At 47.6% G+C, this 19702-nt stretch overlaps 1 protein-coding gene across 5 annotated transcripts in view; it reads right to left on the reverse strand.

Moving 5' to 3' along the window:
• Positions 1–19702, reverse strand: part of LOC141094189 (uncharacterized) — a 402263-nt gene that overhangs the window by 38998 nt on the left and 343563 nt on the right. For all 5 annotated transcript variants that reach the window (XM_073579948.1, XM_073579947.1, XM_073579950.1 and 2 more), the window contains exons 2-5: positions 2620–2769; positions 2311–2490; positions 2104–2227; positions 1923–2020 (exon numbers count right to left, since the gene is read on the reverse strand). In XM_073579948.1, coding sequence (XP_073436049.1) covers positions 1923–2020; positions 2104–2227; positions 2311–2490; positions 2620–2769 — 552 coding nt within the window. The remainder of the gene's footprint in view (positions 1–1922; positions 2021–2103; positions 2228–2310; positions 2491–2619; positions 2770–19702) is intronic.

A 19702-nucleotide genomic window follows, 5' to 3' on the forward strand; every position in this document is an offset into this window, starting at 1 on the left:
CCATTCTGCCCCATATGATCTCCCGGATCCTGCCCCATCTGTCTACATTATATCCATCCTGCCCCATGATCTTGCACCATGTTTCTCCCATCCTGCCCCCTCCTGTGTCTCACATTCTGCCCCCTCCTGTGTTTCACTGTCACATTCTGCCCCCGTGTCTCACATTCTGCCCCCGTGTCTCACATTCTGCCCCAGCCTCCATGTCCATTGTGCCGTGTCTCACATTCTGCCCCCCCGTGTCTCACATTCTGCCCCCCCGTCCATTCTGCCCCCATGTCTCACATTCTTCCCCAGCCTCCATGTCCATTGTGCCCCCGTGTCTCACATTCTGCCCCCCCATGTCTCACATTCTCCCCCCCGTGTCTCACATTCTGCCCCATGTTCATTCTGCCCCATGTCCATTCTGCCCCCGTCTCCATGTCCATTCTGCCCCGTGTCTAACATTGTGCCCCCCCGTGTCTCACATTGTGCCCCCCATGTGTCTCATTGTGCCCCCCCATGTGTCTCATTGTGCCCCCCCATGTGTCTCATTGTGCCCCCCCATGTGTCTCACATTGTGCCCCCCCGTGTCTCACATTGTGCCCCATGTCCATTCTGCCCCCGTGTCTCACATTCTGCCCCAGCCTTCATGTCCATTCTGCCCCCCGTGTCTTACATTCTGCCCCGCCCCCCCGTGTCTCACATTCTGCCCCCCCATGTCTCACATTCTGCCCCATGTCCATTCTGCCTCATGTCCATTCTGCCCCAGCCTCCATGTCCATTGTGCCCCGTGTCTCACATTGTGCCTCCCCCCGTGTCTCACATTGTGCCCCATGTTCATTCTGCACCATGTCCATTCTGCCCCCGTGTCTCACATTCTGCCCCATGTCCATTCTGCCCAGTGTCTCACATCCTGCCCCAGCCTCCATGTCCATTGTGCCACCTGTGTTTCACATTGTGCCCCTCCGTGTCTCACATTGTGCCCCAGCCTCCATGTCCATTGTGCCCTGTGTCTCACATTCTGCCCCCCCGTGTCTCACATTCTACCCCCCCCGTGTCTCACATTCTACCACCCGTGTCTCACATTCTGCCCCATGTCCATTCTGCCCAGTGTCTCACATTCTGCCCCAGCCTCCATGTCCATTGTGCCACCTGTGTCTCACATTGTGCCCCCCCGTGTCTCACATTCTACCCCCCCGTGTCTCACATTCTGCCCCATGTCCATTCTGCCCAGTGTCTCACATTCTGCCCCAGCCTCCATGTCCATTGTGCCACCTGTGTCTCACATTGTGCCCCCCGTATCTCACATTGTGCCCCCCGTGTCTCACATTCTACCCCCCCGTGTCTCACATTCTACCGTCTCACATTCTGCCCCCGTGTCTCACATTCTGCCCCAGCCTCCATGTACATTGTGCCCCCGTGTCTCACATTGTGCCCCCCCGTGTCTCACATTGTGCCCCAGCCTCCATGCCCATTGTGCCCCCGTGTCTCACATTCTGCCCCCCCCCCCCCGTGTCCACTCTGCCCCGGGTTACTGCCTCCGCTTTCAATAAAAATGAAAACAAAAAAAAACCAACATGTTTTCCTTAAGTGGCCACGCTCCTGCAGTGAAGCTCCCTCCACGCAGCTGAATCGCGCACTCGGCGGCGAACGACAGTGACGTCAGCGACTTGTGCGCTGCGGCTGACGTCAGCTGCCAGCCTCCGATTGGCTGGCAACTGTTAACTATTGACGTGCGGGCCCGGGCGCATTTATTATTGTAAAAGTTACAGACAGATGGAGAAGTCACATCTATGATCAGCTCTAATCCTGCCATCTCCACCGCTCTCATTACACAAGTATAAAACATATAATACTGGTGGATAAAACAAGACTGAGCACAAGACCTTCACAGCCATCTACACATCATAGGGGAGATCTCATGACACCTTCTCTCCATCTACCTGATGATCCTGAGGAACATTGGGATCTTCTTGGTTACAGTCCTGTGGAAGAAGAGGACGGGGACATCCCTCTGGTGTTGTCCTCTTACTGGATAGATCTGGAGGAAACACATACAGGGACTGAATTCATTCTTTACATACAGATAATTATAGGCCGTGTGTATTTAGTCCTGTCTATTACCTGGTGATGTGAGGGGCTGGGGAACCTCCATCATGACGTCCTTGTACACATCTTTGTGTCCTTCTAAATACTCCCACTCCTCCATGGAGAAATAGACGGCGACATCCTGACACCTTATAGGAACCTGACACATACAACGAACCCGTCATCCCCCCCATCCCTTCATAGTGTTACTGTATAATGTCCCAGCATTCCCAGCAGTGTCACCTCTCCAGTCAGCAGCTCAATCATCTTGTAGGTGAGTTCTAGGATCTTCTGGTCATTGATGTCCTCATGTATCAGGGGGTGAGGTGGAGGTCCCGTGATTGGGCTCAGGGGTCTTCCCCATCCCTCAGACACAGGGTCCTGACAGCGCTCACTAGAGGTCTTCTTCACTACTGTGTAATCCTGGTTATGGAGAGACACATTAATAAATCTCACTACAGACATTTCCAGAGTCCTCACCTCTCCAGTTCTGTCCATCTGTTATTCCCATAGATAAGAATGATGTAATGTGACGTCATCAGAATCTCTCACCTCTCCAGTAAGCCGGAAGAGGATCTCTAGGGTGAGGTGTAATATCCTCTCCGCCATCTTGTCTCTGTCCATATCCATCCTTGATGTGTAAATCAGGAAAATTCTCTTTTGTAGAAGATCTTCACTGAGAGGATCCGATATTGTAGAGACCTGAATGAGAAGATGAGCCGATGTAACATCATAAGAATCCTGTGTAATAATACAATTACTGGAGATAATAAGGGAAACATATGAGGAGATTTATTATTTTACAGTATTTAGTTTTCTTCTTTACATCTACTAATAAAACCTATATAGCGCTGGAGTCCTGGGTTCGAATCCCACCAAGGACAACATCTGCAAGGAGTTTGTATGTTCTCCCTGTGTTTGTGTGGGTTTGCTCCGGGTTCTCAGATTTCCTCCCACATTCCAAACACATACTGATAGGGAATTTAGATTGTGAGCCCCATCGGGGACAGTGATGATAATGTGTGCAAACTGTAGAGTGCTGCGGAATATGTTAGCGCTATATAAAAATTAAAGATTATTATTTTTATATTTTAGGCCACAGACAACAAGTAGTTTCTCCCTCGGAGTCGGCAGCTGAATACGTTTCACATAGACTCATCTTCCATAACGCTAATTCTCGTCTCATTTAGGCTGGTCTCACATTTGCGGACGGAGGGCTGCGGACTTCCCTCATGAAGCCCCGCCCCCTGCCACGCCTCCTCCGGTCAGCTCCACCTATTTCTGCATGCGGCTTGCGCAAGTATATGAACCGGTAAAGTAAAAAAAAACTTCAATTGTATTTACAAGGAGCCTTACAAAAGTATAGATATAGAATATAACCAACCTTTATTAAAGTCTAGATAAAAGACAAAACAACCACAAAGACAAAACAACCACACAAAAACACAAACAACCGTGTCACCTACTGAACCCTAATGGGGGTCCTGATATCAAACTGCCTACCAGCGGAAGTTGGCACCCTAAACATAATTGAGATGACCCTAGATGACCCTGGATAAGTGCAGCATGCGGTCACTCAAATAACCAGGAAAGGAGTGTATAGGAATTGCCAAAAAAAAGTAGTAGTTGGGTAGGCAACAATAGAAAAAAATTGCAAAAACAGAGCAATTGACAAAGACAATAAAGTGACGTGTGCAGAACAAACGAGTACCTAACTACTTGTTCCCTCTAACTGTGTACCTTCCTATCAGCGGAGGTTGGCACCCTACTGGTCAGCGGAATGGTGCCCCCGCTCCACGACGGCTCACCCTCAATAGGCCCTTATACAACTGATAGTAAAACATTAGGGTGACATAATATATCTGGAAGGCATAATTCATGACAAAATCAACAAAATATAATCAAAGATTGCCAACACATGTGGACAACAGTAGAAAAGGGTACTCAAGTTTTGATGGATAGGCAAAACATCAACGCGTTTCTCCTAACAGAATCATCAGGAGGTAGATAGTTAGATGTAGATTCCCGAGGTGAACTGCTCCAGTCTGTGCACTGTGAGTACTGAGGCTCCATACTACAGGTCTGAGGAAGTGACGCCATTGTACCTGTAGTGCACGAAGTCTCAGACTCACAAGCGAAGGGCTGAATGGTGGATCAAGAGCCTCTGACTCCCTGATTCACTATTCTATTCAGTGGTATCACCGTCATGAGAGTGTGGATATCCCTGAAATTGTGATGATGGGAAGAAGAGGGTGACTAATACCAAACCCCACTGAGCCCTGTCAATTCTTAGGCACCATAGCAACAGAGTGGGCTTCTGTTTTGGATGATACACTCCTATACTCCTGCCGATCCAACTATCATGTGGTAAATATCTCATAGTGACACGCCCCTGAGGGTTCAGTTGCCACAGAGGTACTGCACCTACTCCTGAGGTGTAGTATCCCACTACCCAGGTAAGATGGCGACACCTGACCAGACTCCAGCACTTGCATCCAGCACAGACACCTTAGAGCAGCAGAGCACCCTCTATGACCCCTGCTTGGTTCATGAAGGGTGCTGGGAGGTGGGTGGAGCTTAGGTCGCACTAGAGAGCTGGAGAACTGATAGGAGATCAGGATCAGTTCCCCAGATAGGGATGGAGAGGACATATATGCAGTAGCTCCCTGTGAGCTGGAGCTGCTGGGAAGGAAAGGAGCAGAAAGAGTTCTCCAGAAGGAAAGGAAAGAATGGGACGTGTGGAGGAGAGCCCTTGTCCAAGCTTATGCGCCAGAGGCCGGGTGCCGGTATCCGAGGCTGCGTGGATGCTAATGATCCTACAGCAGAAACCGGAGGAATAGAAGCTGTGAACGCTTTATTCCCAACTAAGACTCGACGACACTGTAGCAACATGTGTGAGCCGGGACACGATTGTAAGGAGTCGCTGAAGTAGGCTACAGCTATCTGTCATGCAAGGGAGTTCTAAGTAACAGCAAGAAAGAGGAACTAGAGTGTAATTCATAACTACAAGTACTTCAGATTAGCGCTAGTAAGGAGACGTCTAGAAAAGGCACATACGGACAGGAGTACTGGAAAGGTGTACTTTACTTGCCTGGGAGTTGGCTGAGCCCCTCACCTGGAGGACACAGCACTGAAGCGGACATCTATGAGCATCAGAAAACAATGAGAAAAGCTTTGGAACTGCATTCACCTGTGTCTCTGCCTTCTTTCTGCACAGTCTACCTCAACATCTACCATCACTGCCATGGGACTACAGCTCTGCCTGTCGAGAGCTATTACACCTCTGCTGCATCATACCATCTGTCCCAGAGGATCTGCACTGCAGTGCTGGTCACCTCTGACCAGATACCACAGGTGGTGTCACAAACTTTTCTACACAAACTTTATTCAGCATCTATCCTCTTATTTTACATGGACACTCAGGGCCACGGACCGGGTCACTGTCACCGTGACACATCCTTTTAAGACACCAGCACGGGACCGAGTAAACCCACTACCCTGGGGGTGCTCCAATAGATCTTGGGTTCATTAGTATTTGCATCAAGAATGAGGCTGAGTATTTATTAATTGTTGGTGGTCGGTACTATATTGTGTATGTAGGGAGCTGTACTGTGGGAACATTAGAAAGTGATGGATTGCAGTACTGTGGAAACATTATACAGTGTGGAGGGAATGGCGGTAGTGTGAGAAGATTACACTGTGTGTGGTGAGATGGTAGTACTGTGGGAACATTATACTGTGTGTGGTGGGATGGTGGTACTGTGGGAACATTATACTGTGTGTGGTGGGATGGTGGTACTGTGGGAACATTATACTGTGCGTGGTGGGATGGTGGTACTGTGGGAACATTATACTGTGCGTGGTGGGATGGTGGTACTGTGGGAACATTATACTGTGCGTGGTGGGATGGTGGTACTGTGGGAACATTACACTGTGCGTGGTGGGATGGTGGTACTGTAGGAACATTATACTGTGTGTGGTGAGATGGAGGTACTGTGGGAACATTACACTGTGTGTGGTGAGATGGTGGTACTGTGGGAACATTATACTGTGTGTGGTGGGATGGTGGTACTGTGGGAACATTATACTGTGTGTGGTGGGATGGTGGTACTGTGGGAACATTATACTGTGTGTGGTGAGATAGTGGTACTGTGGGAACATTACACTGTGTGTGGAGGGATGGTGGTACTGTGGGAACATTATACTGTGTGTGGTGGGATGGTGATACTGTGGGAACATTATACTGTGTGTGGTGAGATGGTGGTACTGTGGGAACATTACACTGTGTGTGGTGGGATGGTGGTACTGTGGAAACTTTATACTGTGTGTGGTGGGATGGCGATACTATAAGATTATGCTGTGTTTGGTGAAATTGTGGTACTATGGGAACATTATAGTGTGAGGAGGGAATGGCGATACTGTGAGAAGATTATACTATGTGTGGGGGTATGGCGATAGTGTGGAAATATCTTTTGTGTGAGAGATGCCAGTACTGTGGAAACTTTATACTGTGTGAGGGGCATCGTATATACTGCACAAGGGGTGTAAAAAGGTGTGTCATAAAAAAAGAATCTTCAGGGCTGTGCTACATTTGTATAAAAAGACTGCCATATGCCGTCCACATGGGACCCTGTCGAATCAATGGGAAGAGTATAGATGGTACACCAGCTCAGGTGACCTTGATGATGCAGTTTCCTGATATTACAAAGACCATAGCCCCAAAGGCAGAACAGATTTGGTGCCAAGCAAAGGAATGGGGTGACAGATAAAAATCTGCAGTACCAGGCCATGGAAAAGTGCCCGAGGCAGCTGGTTGTGGTGGCAGAACCCTGCTTACAGGGGCATAATGGGGGCATTACACTGTGTGGGGGCCAAGAAAGGGGCCCTGTATTATGAGAGCAATCAGTTTCTTCACTTCCTGTCTTCCATAGTTGGGTCGTATGTATCTATTGGAAGTGCATTGAGCAGCAGGGTGGTGTACTGGTAAAAGGGGAAAAAAAAAAATCTATTAAATCTTCTGCCTGAGCGAGTGTGAGCGAGCGGAGTGTGACCTGAGCGTAAGTGCTTACTGTGGTAAGTGTGTGACTTGAGATTCAGTGAAGAGGTGTTTGGAAAACCTATAAGAAATACCTGTGTGAGTTGCTGAATTGTAGGTTGCTGAGTGCTTTCTACCTGTTCAATTTTGGGGGGGCTTGTTTAACCTATTTTTTCTCTCTACAGGGTTAATCTCTTATTTTACTATCTGTGTTTAAGGGTTAACTATACTGCATGTAAATCTTGAGGTGTAACTATATTCACAAGGGGTTAATTAAGGGTGGGAGTTCATAATTAAGGGTTTATAAGGGGCAGCTGGTTGGGGGTCAACTCCTTTTGGAAGTGCATTGAGCAGCAGGGTGGTGTACTGGTAAGAGGGGAAAAAAAACAAAACTCTTTTAAATCTTCTGCCTGAGCAAGTGTGACCTGAGTGTAAGTGCGAACTGTGGTAAGTGTGTGACTTGAGATTCAGTGACTTTGGATTCAGGGAGTTTCCAAGGGAGGTATTACTGAATTGCTGTTATATTTTATTAATACTTTTTATTTATTTTTGCTTATCTTTTCTGTCTGGTGCAATCCGCATTAGGATGTGCTCCACTATTGCCAATGCCATCCAGTGCACGTCTTGCCGCATGTATGAAATCCTTGACCAGCCGGTCGAGGGTGCATACTGCTGTGCGAGATGTGAGCACGTTGTGCATTTGGAAGCCCAGCTACTGGATCTAAATGTGCAGCTGGCAACACTGAGATCCATAGACAATATGGAAAGGAGTCTTCTGCTCACTGAGCAGACGCTCAATGGGATAGATGAGGGGGGGGATGCTAGGATGGAGCTGCAGGACAATGAAGCAGCTAGCTAGGTGACAGTTAGAAGGCGGGGTAGAGGGAAGAGCATCAGGGAGGCTAGTCCTGATCTGGCACACCCCAATAAGTTTGCTAAGTTGGCAGATGAGGGGAGTGTTAGTGCAGAAGTAGCACTGCTGCAGCAAGGCATGTCCTCTGAAAGCCGGAGGAGTGTCTGCTCCAGTAAGGGGGAAATAGGAGAGCAGGGCAGGCCAGACAGGTTCTGGTAGTGGGAGACTCAATTATTAGGGGAACAGATAGGGCAATCTGTCACAAAGAAAGGGATCGTCGAACGGTGTGCTGCCTACCTGGCGCTCGAGTCCGACATCGCTGATCGGGTTGACAGATTACTGGGAGGGGCTGGTGAGGATCCAGCGGTCATGGTGCACATTGGCACAAATGACAAAGTTAGAGGTGGGTGGAAGGTCCTTAAAGATGATGTCAGGGAATTAGGCTGTAAGCTTAAAGCAAGGACCTCCAAGGTGGTATTTTCAGAAATACTTCCTGTACCACGTGCCACGCCAGAGAGGCAACGGGAGATTAGGGAGGTTAATAAGTGGCTCAGGAATTGGTGTAGGAAGGAGGGGTTTGGGTTCCTGGAGAACTGGGCCGACTTCTCAGTTGGCTACAGGTTCTACGCTAGGGGCGGGCTGCACCTCAATGGGGAGGGTGCCGCTGTGCTGGGGGAGAAAATGGCTAGAAGGTTGGAGGAGTGTTTAAACTAGGGACGGGGGGGAGGGTATTCCTTTTATAGGAGGGGAAGACAGTGCAGATAGAGACCTGGGCACAAATAATGAAATTGGGGGTGGGGGTGGCATGGGGGGTGGGGTTAGAACAGTTAATAATTTAAGAAAGAATAGCGATACAGAGAGATACATAAAGTTCATGTATACTAATGCCAGAAGCCTCGTCAACAAGATGGAGGAATTGGAGTTAATGTTGCTGGAACATAATTATGACGTGGTGGGGATATCTGAGACATGGCTGGACGAGAGCCATGACTGGGCGGTTAATTTACTTGGCTATAGTCTGTTCAAAAATAATCGTACAAATAAGCGAGGGGGAGGCCTGTGTTTATATGTAAAATCATCCTTAAAACCCATCCTTCGTGATAATATATATGAATCTAATGAAAATGTAGAGTCCCTGTGGGTGGAGATAAGGGGAGGGGGGATAATACATTACTGATAGGGGTTTGTTATAAGTCTCCAAAAATAATGGAAGCAACAGAGAATATCCTCATAAAGCAAATAGATGAAGCAGCGACTCAAGGAGAAGTCATTATTATGGGGGACTTCAACTACCCCGAAATACATTGGGGAACTGAAACCTGCAGTTCCAGCAAAGGTAATGGGTTTCTGACAACTATGACAGACAATTACCTTTCACCACTGGTTCAGGACCCAACAAGAGGGGGGGCACTGCTAGACCTAATATTAACCAACAGGCCAGACCGCATATCAAATGTAAGGGTTGAGGGTCAATTGGGTAATAGTGATCACAAATTAATAAATTTTCATGTATCCTTTAATAAGATGTGTAGTAGAGGGGTTACAAGGACACTAAACTTCAGGAAAGCAAATTTCTAACGGATGAGAGATGATCTTGGTGCAATTAACTGGGACGATATCCTGAGACATAAAAATACACAAAGAAAATGGGAGACGTTTATTAGCATCCTGAATAGGACCTGTGCACAATATATACCGTATGGGAATAAACATGCGAGAAATAGGAGGAAACCACTATGGCTAAATAGAGCTGTAAGGGGCGCAATAAGATAAAAATAAAGCATTTAGAGAATTAAAGCAAGTAGGTAGTGATGAGGCATTAACTAAATACAGAAAATTAAATAAATTCTGTAAAAAGCAAATTAAAACAACAAAGATTGAGACAGAGAGACTCATTGCCAGAGAAAGTAAAAATAATCCCAAAATATTCTTTAACTACATAAATAGTAAGAAGCTAAAAAATGATAGTGTTGGTCCCCTTAAAAATAGCCTGGGTGAAATGGTGGATGAGGAAAAAGCCAATATGCTAAATTTCAACAGTATTTACACAAGAAAATCCCATGACGGATAACATGATCAGGGATAAAAAAATCTCCATTAAATGTCACCTGCTTAACCCAGCAGGAAGTATGGCGGCGTCTAAAAATCACTCAAATTGACAAATCCCCGGGCCTGGATGGGATACACCCCCCGAGTACTGCAGGAATTAAACACAGTCATAGATAGACCATTATTTTTAATCTTTAAAGATTCCATAATAACAGGGTCTGTACCACAGGTCTGGTGTATAGCAAATGTGGTGCCAATATTCAAAAAGGGGACAAAAACTGAACTTGGAAGTTATAGGCCAGTAAGTTTAACCTCAACTCTGGGTAAAATCCTGGAGGGTTTTCTAAGAGATACTATACTGGAGTATCTGGAGAAAAATAACCTCATGACCCAATATCAACATGGGTTTACAAGGGACCGTTCCTGTCAGACTAATCTGATAAGCTTTTATGAAGAGGTACGTTCCGGACTGGACCAAGGGAATGCAGTGGACGTGGTGTACATGGACTTTTCAAAAGCTTTTGATACGGTGCCACACAAAAGGTTAATAAATAAAATGACAACAATGGGGATAGGGGAAAATATGTGTAGGTGGGTTAAGAGCTGGCTCAGGGATAGGAAACAAGTGGTGGTTATTATTGGAGCACACTCAGACTGGGTCATGGTTAGCAGTGGGGCACCACAGGGGTCAGTTTTGAGTCCGCTTCTTTTTAACATATTTATTAATGACCTTGTAGGGGGCATAGAGAGTAGAATTTCAATATTTGCAGATGACACCAAACTCTGCAGGGTAATCAATACAGAGGAGGACAATTTTATATTACAGTAGGATTTATGTAAACTAGAAGCTTGGGCTGATAAATGGCAAATGAGCTTTAATGGGGATAAATATAAGGTCATGCACTTGGGTAGAATGAACAAGATGTATAATTATGTGCTTAACTGTAAAACACTGGGCAAAACTGTCACTGAAAAAGACCTGGGTGTATGGGTGGACGACAAACTCACATTTAGCGGCCAGTGTCAGGCAGCTGCTGCAAAGGCAAATAAAATAATGGGATGCATTAAAAGAGGCATAGATACTCATGAGGAGAACATAATTTTACCTCTATATAAGTCACTTGTGCGACCACACTTAGAATACTGTGTACAGTTCTGGTCTCTGGTGTATAAGACAGACATAGCTGAACTGGAGCGGGTGCAGAGAAGAGCGACCAAGGTTATTAGGGAACTAGGGGGTCTGCAATACCAAGACAGTTTATTACACTTGGGGTTATTTAGTTTGGAAAATCGAAGGCTTAGGGGTGATCTTATTACAATGTATAAATATATGCGGGGACAGTACAAAGACCTTTCTAATGATCTTTTTACTCTTAGACCTGTGACGGGGACAAGGGGGCATCCTCTACGTCTGGAGGAAAGAAGGTTTAAGCATACTCACAGACGCGGATTTTTTACTGTAACAGCAGTGAGACTATGGAACTCTCTGCCATATGATGTTGTAGTGATTGATTCCCTACTAAAATTTAAGAAGGGACTGAATGCCTTTCTTGAAAAGTATAATATTACAGGGTATATACACTAGTTTCCTTAGTGTTGCGTTGATCCAGGGAGCTAGTCTGATTGCCGTATGTGGAGTCGGGAAGGAATTTTTTTCCCCAATGTGAAGCTTACTGTTGCCACATGGGTTTTTTTTGCCTTCCTCTGGATCAACATGTTAGGGCAAGTTAGGATAGGATGGGTTGAACTAGATGGACTTAAAGTCTCCCTTCAACCTTAATAACTATGTTACTATGTATAACAGGAAACAGAACAAAAACGTGTATATATATATATATATATATATATATATATATTTATTAGCCACGCCCACTCCACATAGCCCCACCTAATCTCTAAGAATCTTTCATTTCACCAGAGCTGTTTAAAAGAAGCTGAGCTGTGATTGGTTGCTATGAGCATGTTTTCCCACTCCACAACACCTCAGCAGACACTGACCGGGTGAGAGAAATCTAGCATCCCCGGGAACATAAGCTCCCAGCCATTGTCTGCCCCCCCAGAAAGGAGCAGAGAGCATGTGATAGAAATAAGTCACCCCTCATCTATTACTGCCAGGCTCTATTGTTACCAGCATAGAAAATGGCATCATCAGTGGCTGCACACAGAGCCACACTGCCAGGTTACATAACAGCACATCTCCAGGAACTCCCTGCTCAGCGCCACCCAGATGGGGACTATGGGACGGAGGATGTGTGATGGGTATATGGACACTGGACTATGGGATGGAGGATATGGGTGATGGGTATATGGGCACTGGACTGTGGGATAGAGGAATGTGCGATGGGTATATGGGCACTGGACTATGGGATGGAGGATGTGTGATGGGTATATGGGCATGGGACTATGGGATGGAGGATATATATGATCGTATATGGGCACTGGACTATGGGATATAGGATATGTGTGATGGGTATATGGACACTAGACTATGGGATGGAGGATATGTTTGATGGTATATGGGCACGGGACTATGGGATAGAGGATATGTGTGATGGTATATGGGCACAGGACTATGGGATGGAGGATATGTGTGATGGTATATGGGCACATGACTATGGGATGGAGGATATGTGTGATGGGTATATGGGCACGGGACTATAGGATGGAGGATGTGTGGTGGGTGGATGGGCACGGGACTATGGGATGGAGCAGAGGCATAGCTAGGGGTTCAGCTCGGGGAGAGGGGCAAAAATCTGAGTGGGACCATAACCGGTAACCCTGATTACAACTCAGGTGGTACACCCTGTGGCAGTAGCTCTGGGTGGGCCCGTACAGCAAGGGGTCGGGGAAACTGCACCCTCTGCCCCCCTGGTAGCTACGCTACTGGTATGGAGGATATGTATGATGGGTATATGGGCACTGGACTATGGGATGGAGGATAATCGTTATAATTTGTTTTAACCACAGTAAGTTACTATGCCCGGGCAACGCCGGGCTCTTCAGTGATTCTTATAAAGTGGCAACAAACCCCCCCAAAAAAGTCTCTGTGCTGAAGGGGTTAATGTCCCCCGCGCTCAGTAATGGGGAATCTCCAGCACCGACCTCCACCCGCAGAGCCGCACTCCACATAGAGAATAATGGAGCCTCCAGCACCGACCTCCACCCGCAGAGCCGCACTCCACGTATATGGCTGCTCTGTGCGCACAGGACCTGTGATGAGGTCACAGGAGGGGAGGAGTCAGGGGTCACATGATCTCCGGAGTGCAGACGCTACATGGAGACTTCTCCTCAGTCAGTGACCTTCCCGCCATTATTTCCCCTCACTACTGGCACAATTCCCCCGCGCCGCCTTTTCTACACAGTGTTGTGTGTGGAATGTAACGTGTGATTTCTCTGGAGACAAATAGACCCCACACATGAGGGAATTATCACCTGTTACCGAACGGCTACTATATGGCGGCATATGATTGCGCTATCGACTCCATACCAGGAGCTAAAATTCCGAAATCTCGTTTATTTAACCCCTTCCAGAGTACGGCTGAGGCTCATATTCGGCCATCCACCTCTCCAGTCACCGAGGGTTTTTTTTTTGGTAAAAGGATGGAGGGCTGCAGTGATGGGAAGTTCGGCTATTTTTGGCGATCCGGCTCATTCGGCTCCGCTCACTATAAAGAGCCGGCTCTTTTGGCTCTTTTAACGGCTCATTTTTTAATATTAATCCATTTTCCACCGTCCTCGTTCCAGGTCTTTGCCTGTAAAGTGAGGGCCTCATTCTCCACCTGTATAAGGATCTAGTGACGCAGTGTAGACTGTTATTCAGCATTGCTGTTTCCTCAGATTGTCAGCTCTTGTGATCAGGCCCCTGCTCCTCGCTCCGGTCTCCCCTGTACAGTGAGGCCTCAATATACCCCTGTATAAGGATCTAGTGACGCAGTGTAGACTGTTATTCAGCATTGCTGTTTCCTCAGATTGTCAGCTCTTGTGATCAGGCCCCGGCTCCTCGCTCCGGTCTCTCCTGTACAGTGAGGCCTCATTATACTCCTGTATAAGGATCTAGTGACGCAGTTTAGACTGTTATTCAGCATTGCTGTTTCCTCAGATTGTCAGCTCTTGTGATCAGGCCCCTGCTCCTCGCTCCGGTCTCCCCTGTACAGTGAGGCCTCATTATACCCCTGTATAAGGATCTAGTGATGCAGTGTAGACTGTTATTCAGCATTGCTGTTTCCTCAGATTGTCAGCTCTTGTGATCAGGCCTCTGATCCTCGCTCCGGTCTCTCCTGTACAGTGAGGCCTCATTATACCCCTGTATAAGGATCTAGTGACGCAGTGTAGACTGTTATTCAGCATTGCTGTGTCCTCAGATTGTCAGCTCTTGTGATCAGGCCCCTGCTCCTCGCTCCGGTCTTTCCTGTACAGTGAGGCCTCAATATACCCCTGTATAAGGATCTAGTGACGCAGTGTAGACTGTTATTCAGCATTGCTGTTTCCTCAGATTGTCAGCTCTTGTGATCAGGCCCCGGCTCCTCGCTCCGGTCTCTCCTGTACAGTGAGGCCTCATTATACTCCTGTATAAGGATCTAGTGACGCAGTGTAGACTGTTATTCAGCATTGCTGTTTCCTCAGATTGTCAGCTCTTGTGATCAGGCCCCTGCTCCTCGCTCCGGTCTCCCCTGTACAGTGAGGCCTCATTATACCCCTGTATAAGGATCTAGTGATGCAGTGTAGACTGTTATTCAGCATTGCTGTTTCCTCAGATTGTCAGCTCTTGTGATCAGGCCTCTGATCCTCGCTCCGGTCTCTCCTGTACAGTGAGGCCTCATTATACCCCTGTATAAGGATCTAGTGACGCAGTGTAGACTGTTATTCAGCATTGCTGTGTCCTCAGATTGTCAGCTCTTGTGATCAGGCCCCTGCTCCTCGCTCCGGTCTCTCCTGTACAGTGAGGTCTCATTATACTCCTGTATAAGGATCTAGTGACACAGTGTAGACTGTTATTCAGCATTGCTGTTTCCTCAGATTGTCAGCTCTTGTGATCAGGCCTCTGCTTCTCGCTCCGGCCTCTCCTGTACAGTGAGGCCTCATTATACCCCTGTATAAGGATCTAGTGACGCAGTGTAGACTGTTATTCAGCATTGCTGTGTCCTCAGATTGTCAGCTCTTGTGATCAGGCCCCTGCTCCTCGCTCCGGTCTCTCCTGTACAGTGAGGCCTCATTATACCCCTGTATAAGGATCTAGTGACACAGTGTAGACTGTTATTCAGCATTGCTGTGTCCTCAGATTGTCAGCTCTTGTGATCAGGCCTCTGCTCCTCGCTCCGGTCTCTCCTGTACAGTGAGGCCTCATTATACCCCTGTATAAGGATCTAGTGACGCAGTGTAGACTGTTATTCAGCATTGCTGTCTCCTCAGATTGTCAGCTCTTGTGATCAGGCCCCTGCTCCTCGCTCCGGTCTCTCCTGTACAGTGAGGCCTCATTATACCCCTGTATAAGGATCTAGTGACGCAGTGTAGACTGTTATTCAGCATTGCTGTGTCCTCAGATTGTCAGCTCTTGTGATCAGGCCCCTGCTCCTCGCTCCGGTCTCTCCTGTACAGTGAGGCCTCATTATACCCCTGTATAAGGATCTAGTGATGCAGTGTAGACTGTTATTCAGCATTGCTGTGTCCTCAGATTGTCAGCTCTTGTGATCAGGCCCCTGCTCCTCGCTCCGGTCTCTCCTGTACAGTGAGGTCTCATTATACCCCTGTATAAGGATCTAGTGACGCAGTGTAGACTGTTATTCAGCATTGCTGTTTCCTCTGATTGTCAGCTCTTGTGATCAGGCCCCTGCTCCTCGCTACGGTCTCTCCTGTACAGTGAGGCCTCATTATACCCCTGTATAAGGATCTAGTGACGCAGTGTAGAATGTTATTCAGCATTGCTGTTTCCTCTGATTGTCAGCTCTTGCGATCAGGCCCCTGCTCCTCGCTCCGGTCTCTCCTGTACAGTGAGGCCTCATTATACCCCTGTATAAGGATCTAGTGACACAGTGTAGACTGTTATTCAGCATTGCTGTTTCCTCAGATTGTCAGCTCTTGTGATCAGGCCCCTGCTCCTCGCTCCGGTCTCTCCTGTACAGTGAGGCCTCATTATACCCCTGTATAAGGATCTAGTGACACAGTGTAGACTGTTATTCAGCATTGCTGTTTCCTCAGATTGTCAGCTCTTGTGATCAGGCCTCTGCTTCTCGCTCCGGTCTCTCCTGTACAGTGAGGCCTCATTATACTCCTGTATAAGGATCTAGTGACGCAGTGTAGACTGTTATTCAGCATTGCTGTCTCCTCAGATTGTCAGCTCTTGTGATCAGGCCCCTGCTCCTCGCTCCGGTCTCTCCTGTACAGTGAGGCCTCATTATACCCCTGTATAAGGATCTATTGACGCAGTGTAGACTGTTACTCAGCACTGCTGTTTCCTCAGATTGTCAGCTCTTGTGATCAGGCCTCTGCTCCTCGCACCGGTCTCTCCTGTACAGTGAGGCCTCATTATACCCCTGAATAAGGATCTAGTGACGCAGTGTAGACTGTTATTCAGCATTGCTGTTTCCTCAGATTGTCAGCTCTTGTGATCAGGCCCCTGCTCCTCGCTCCGGTCTCTCCTATACAGTGAGGCCTCATTATACCCCTGTATAAGGATCTAGTGACGCAGTGTAGACTGTTATTCAGCATTGCTGTTTCCTCAGATTGTCAGCTCTTGTGATCAGGCCTCTGCTTCTCGCTCCGGTCTCTCCTGTACAGTGAGGCCTCATTATACCCCTGTATAAGGATCTAGTGACGCAGTGTAGACTGTTACTCAGCATTGCTGTTTCCTCAGATTGTCAGGTCTTGTGATCAGGCCCCCACTCCTCGCTCCGGTCTCTCCTGTACAGTGAGGCCTCAGTATACACCTGTATAAGGATCTAGTGACGCAGTGTAGACTGTTATTCAGCATTGCTGTTTCCTCAGATTGTTAGCTCTTGTGATCAGGCCCCTGCTCGTCGCTCCAGTCTCTCCTGTACAGTGAGGCCTCATTATACCCCTGTATAAGGATCTAGTGACGCAGTGTAGACTGTTATTCAGCATTGCTGTTTCCTCAGATTGTCTGCTCGTGATCAGGCCTCTGCTCCTCGCTCCGGTCTCTCCTGTACAGTGAGGCCTCATTATACCCCTGTATAAGGATCTAGTGATGCAGTGTAGACTGTTACTCAGCATTGCTGTTTCCTCAGATTGTCAGCTCTTGTGATCAGGCCTCTGCTCCTCGCTCCGGTCTCTCCTGTACAGTGAGGCCTCATTATACCCCTGTATAAGGATCTAGTGACGCAGTGTAGACTGTTATTCAGCATTGCTGTTTCCTCAGATTGTCTGCTCGTGATCAGGCCTCTGCTCCTCGCTCCGGTCTCTCCTGTACAGTGAGGCCTCATTATACCCCTGTATAAGGATCTAGTGACTCAGTGTAGACTGTTATTCAGCATTGCTGTTTCCTCAGATTGTCTGCTCGTGATCAGGCCTCTGCTCCTCGCTCCGGTCTCTCCTGTACAGTGAGGCCTCATTATACCCCTGTATAAGGATCTAGTGACGCAGTGTAGACTGTTATTCAGCATTGCTGTTTCCTCAGATTGTCTGCTCGTGATCAGGCCCCCACTCCTCGCTCCGGTCTCTCCTGTACAGTGAGGCCTCAGTATACACCTGTATAAGGATCTAGTGACGCAGTGTAGACTGTTACTCAGATTGTCAGCTCTTGTGATCAGGCCCCTACTCCTCGCTCCGGTCTCTCCTGTACAGTGAGGCCTCATTATACCCCTGTATAAGGATCTAGTGACGCAGTGTAGACTGTTATTCAGCATTGCTGTTTCCTCAGATTGTCTGCTCGTGATCAGGCCTCTGCTCCTCGCTCCGGTCTCTCCTGTACAGTGAGGCCTCATTATACCCCTGTATAAGGATCTAGTGACGCAGTGTAGACTGTTATTCAGCATTGCTGTTTCCTCTGATTGTCAGCTCTTGTGATCAGGCCCCTGCTCCTCGCTCCGGTCTCTCCTGTACAGTGAGGCCTCATTATACTCCTGTATAAGGATCTAGTGACGCAGTGTAGACTGTTATTCAGCATTGCTGTTTCCTCTGATTGTCAGCTCTTGTGATCAGGCCCCGACTCCTCGCTCCGGTCTCTCCTGTACAGTGAGGCCTCATTATACCCCTGTATAAGGATCTAGTGACGCAGTGTAGACTGTTATTCAGCATTGCTGTTTCCTCTGATTGTCAGCTCTTGTGATCAGGCCTCTGCTCCTCGCTCCGGTCTCTCCTGTACAGTGAGGCCTCATTACACCCCTGTATAAGGATCTAGTGACGCAGTGTAGACTGTTATTCAGCATTGCTGTTTCCTCTGATTGTCAGCTCTTGTGATCAGGCCCCGGCTCCTCGATCCGGTCTCTCCTGTACAGTGAGGCCTCATTATACCGCTGTATAAGAATCTAGTGACGCAGTGTAGACTGTTATTCAGCATTGCTGTCTCCTCAGATTGTCAGCTCTTGTGATCAGGCCTCTGCTCCTCGCTCCGGTCTCTCCTGTACAGTGAGGCCTCATTATACCCCTGTATAAGGATCTAGTGACGCAGTGTAGACTGTTATTCAGCATTGCTGTCTCCTCAGATTGTCAGCTCTTGTGATCAGGCCCCTGCTCCTCGCTCCGCTCTCTCCTGTACAGTGAGGCCTCATTATACCCCTGTATAAGGATCTAGTGATGCAGTGTAGACTGTTATTCAGCATTGCTGTTTCCTCAGATTGTCAGCTCTTGTGATCAGGCACCTGCTCCTCGCTCCGGTCTCTCCTGTACAGTGAGGCCTCATTATACCCCTGTATAAGGATCTAGTGACGCAGTGTAGGCTGTTATTCAGCATTGCTGTTTCCTCTGATTGTCAGCTCTTGTGATCAGGCCCCTGCTCCTCGCTCCGCTCTCTCCTGTACAGTAAGGCCTCATTATACCCCTGTATAAGGATCTAGTGATGCAGTGTAAACTGTTATTCAGCATTGCTGTTTCCTCAGATTGTCAGCTCTTGTGATCAGGCCCCCGCTCCGCGCTCCGGTCTCTCCTGTACAGTGAGGCCTCATTATACCCCTGTATAAGGATCTAGTGACGCAGTGTAGACTGTTATTCAGCATTGCTGTTTCCTCAGATTGTCAGTTCTTGTGATCAGGCCCCTGCTCCTCGCTCCGGTCTCTCCTGTACAGTGAGGCCTCATTATACCCCTGTATAAGGATCTAATGACACAGTAATAATAATAATAATAATTTTTATTTATATAGCGCCAACATATTCCGCAGCACTTTACAATTAAGCGGGGACATGTACAGACAATAAATTCAATACAAGTTAAGACAATTCAAACAATGACATTAGGAGTGAGGTCCCTGCTCGCAAGCTTACAATCTACAAGGAAATGGGGGGACACAGTAGGTGAGAAATGCTTGTTAATTCAGGTCTGGCAATTATAATAGGGATTTTCATATAAAGCTGCATGATCCGGTCATCAGCCCGTGTGTTTAAGTGCAATAGACAAGTATCAAGTGCAGTTATGTGCATGAAGGGTGTGGAGACAGATGAATAGTAGGGTGCAGATTCAGAATAATATTTGGAAGGAGGGAACAGGGCAAAGTTAGCTTGCTGAGTAGTTGATGTGATAGGCTTCTTTG

The sequence above is a fragment of the Dendrobates tinctorius genome, unplaced genomic scaffold (assembly GCF_039654945.1).
Source record: "Dendrobates tinctorius isolate UK_male_01 unplaced genomic scaffold, ASM3965494v1 ptg000063l, whole genome shotgun sequence".
Taxonomy (NCBI): Eukaryota; Metazoa; Chordata; class Amphibia; order Anura; family Dendrobatidae; genus Dendrobates; species Dendrobates tinctorius.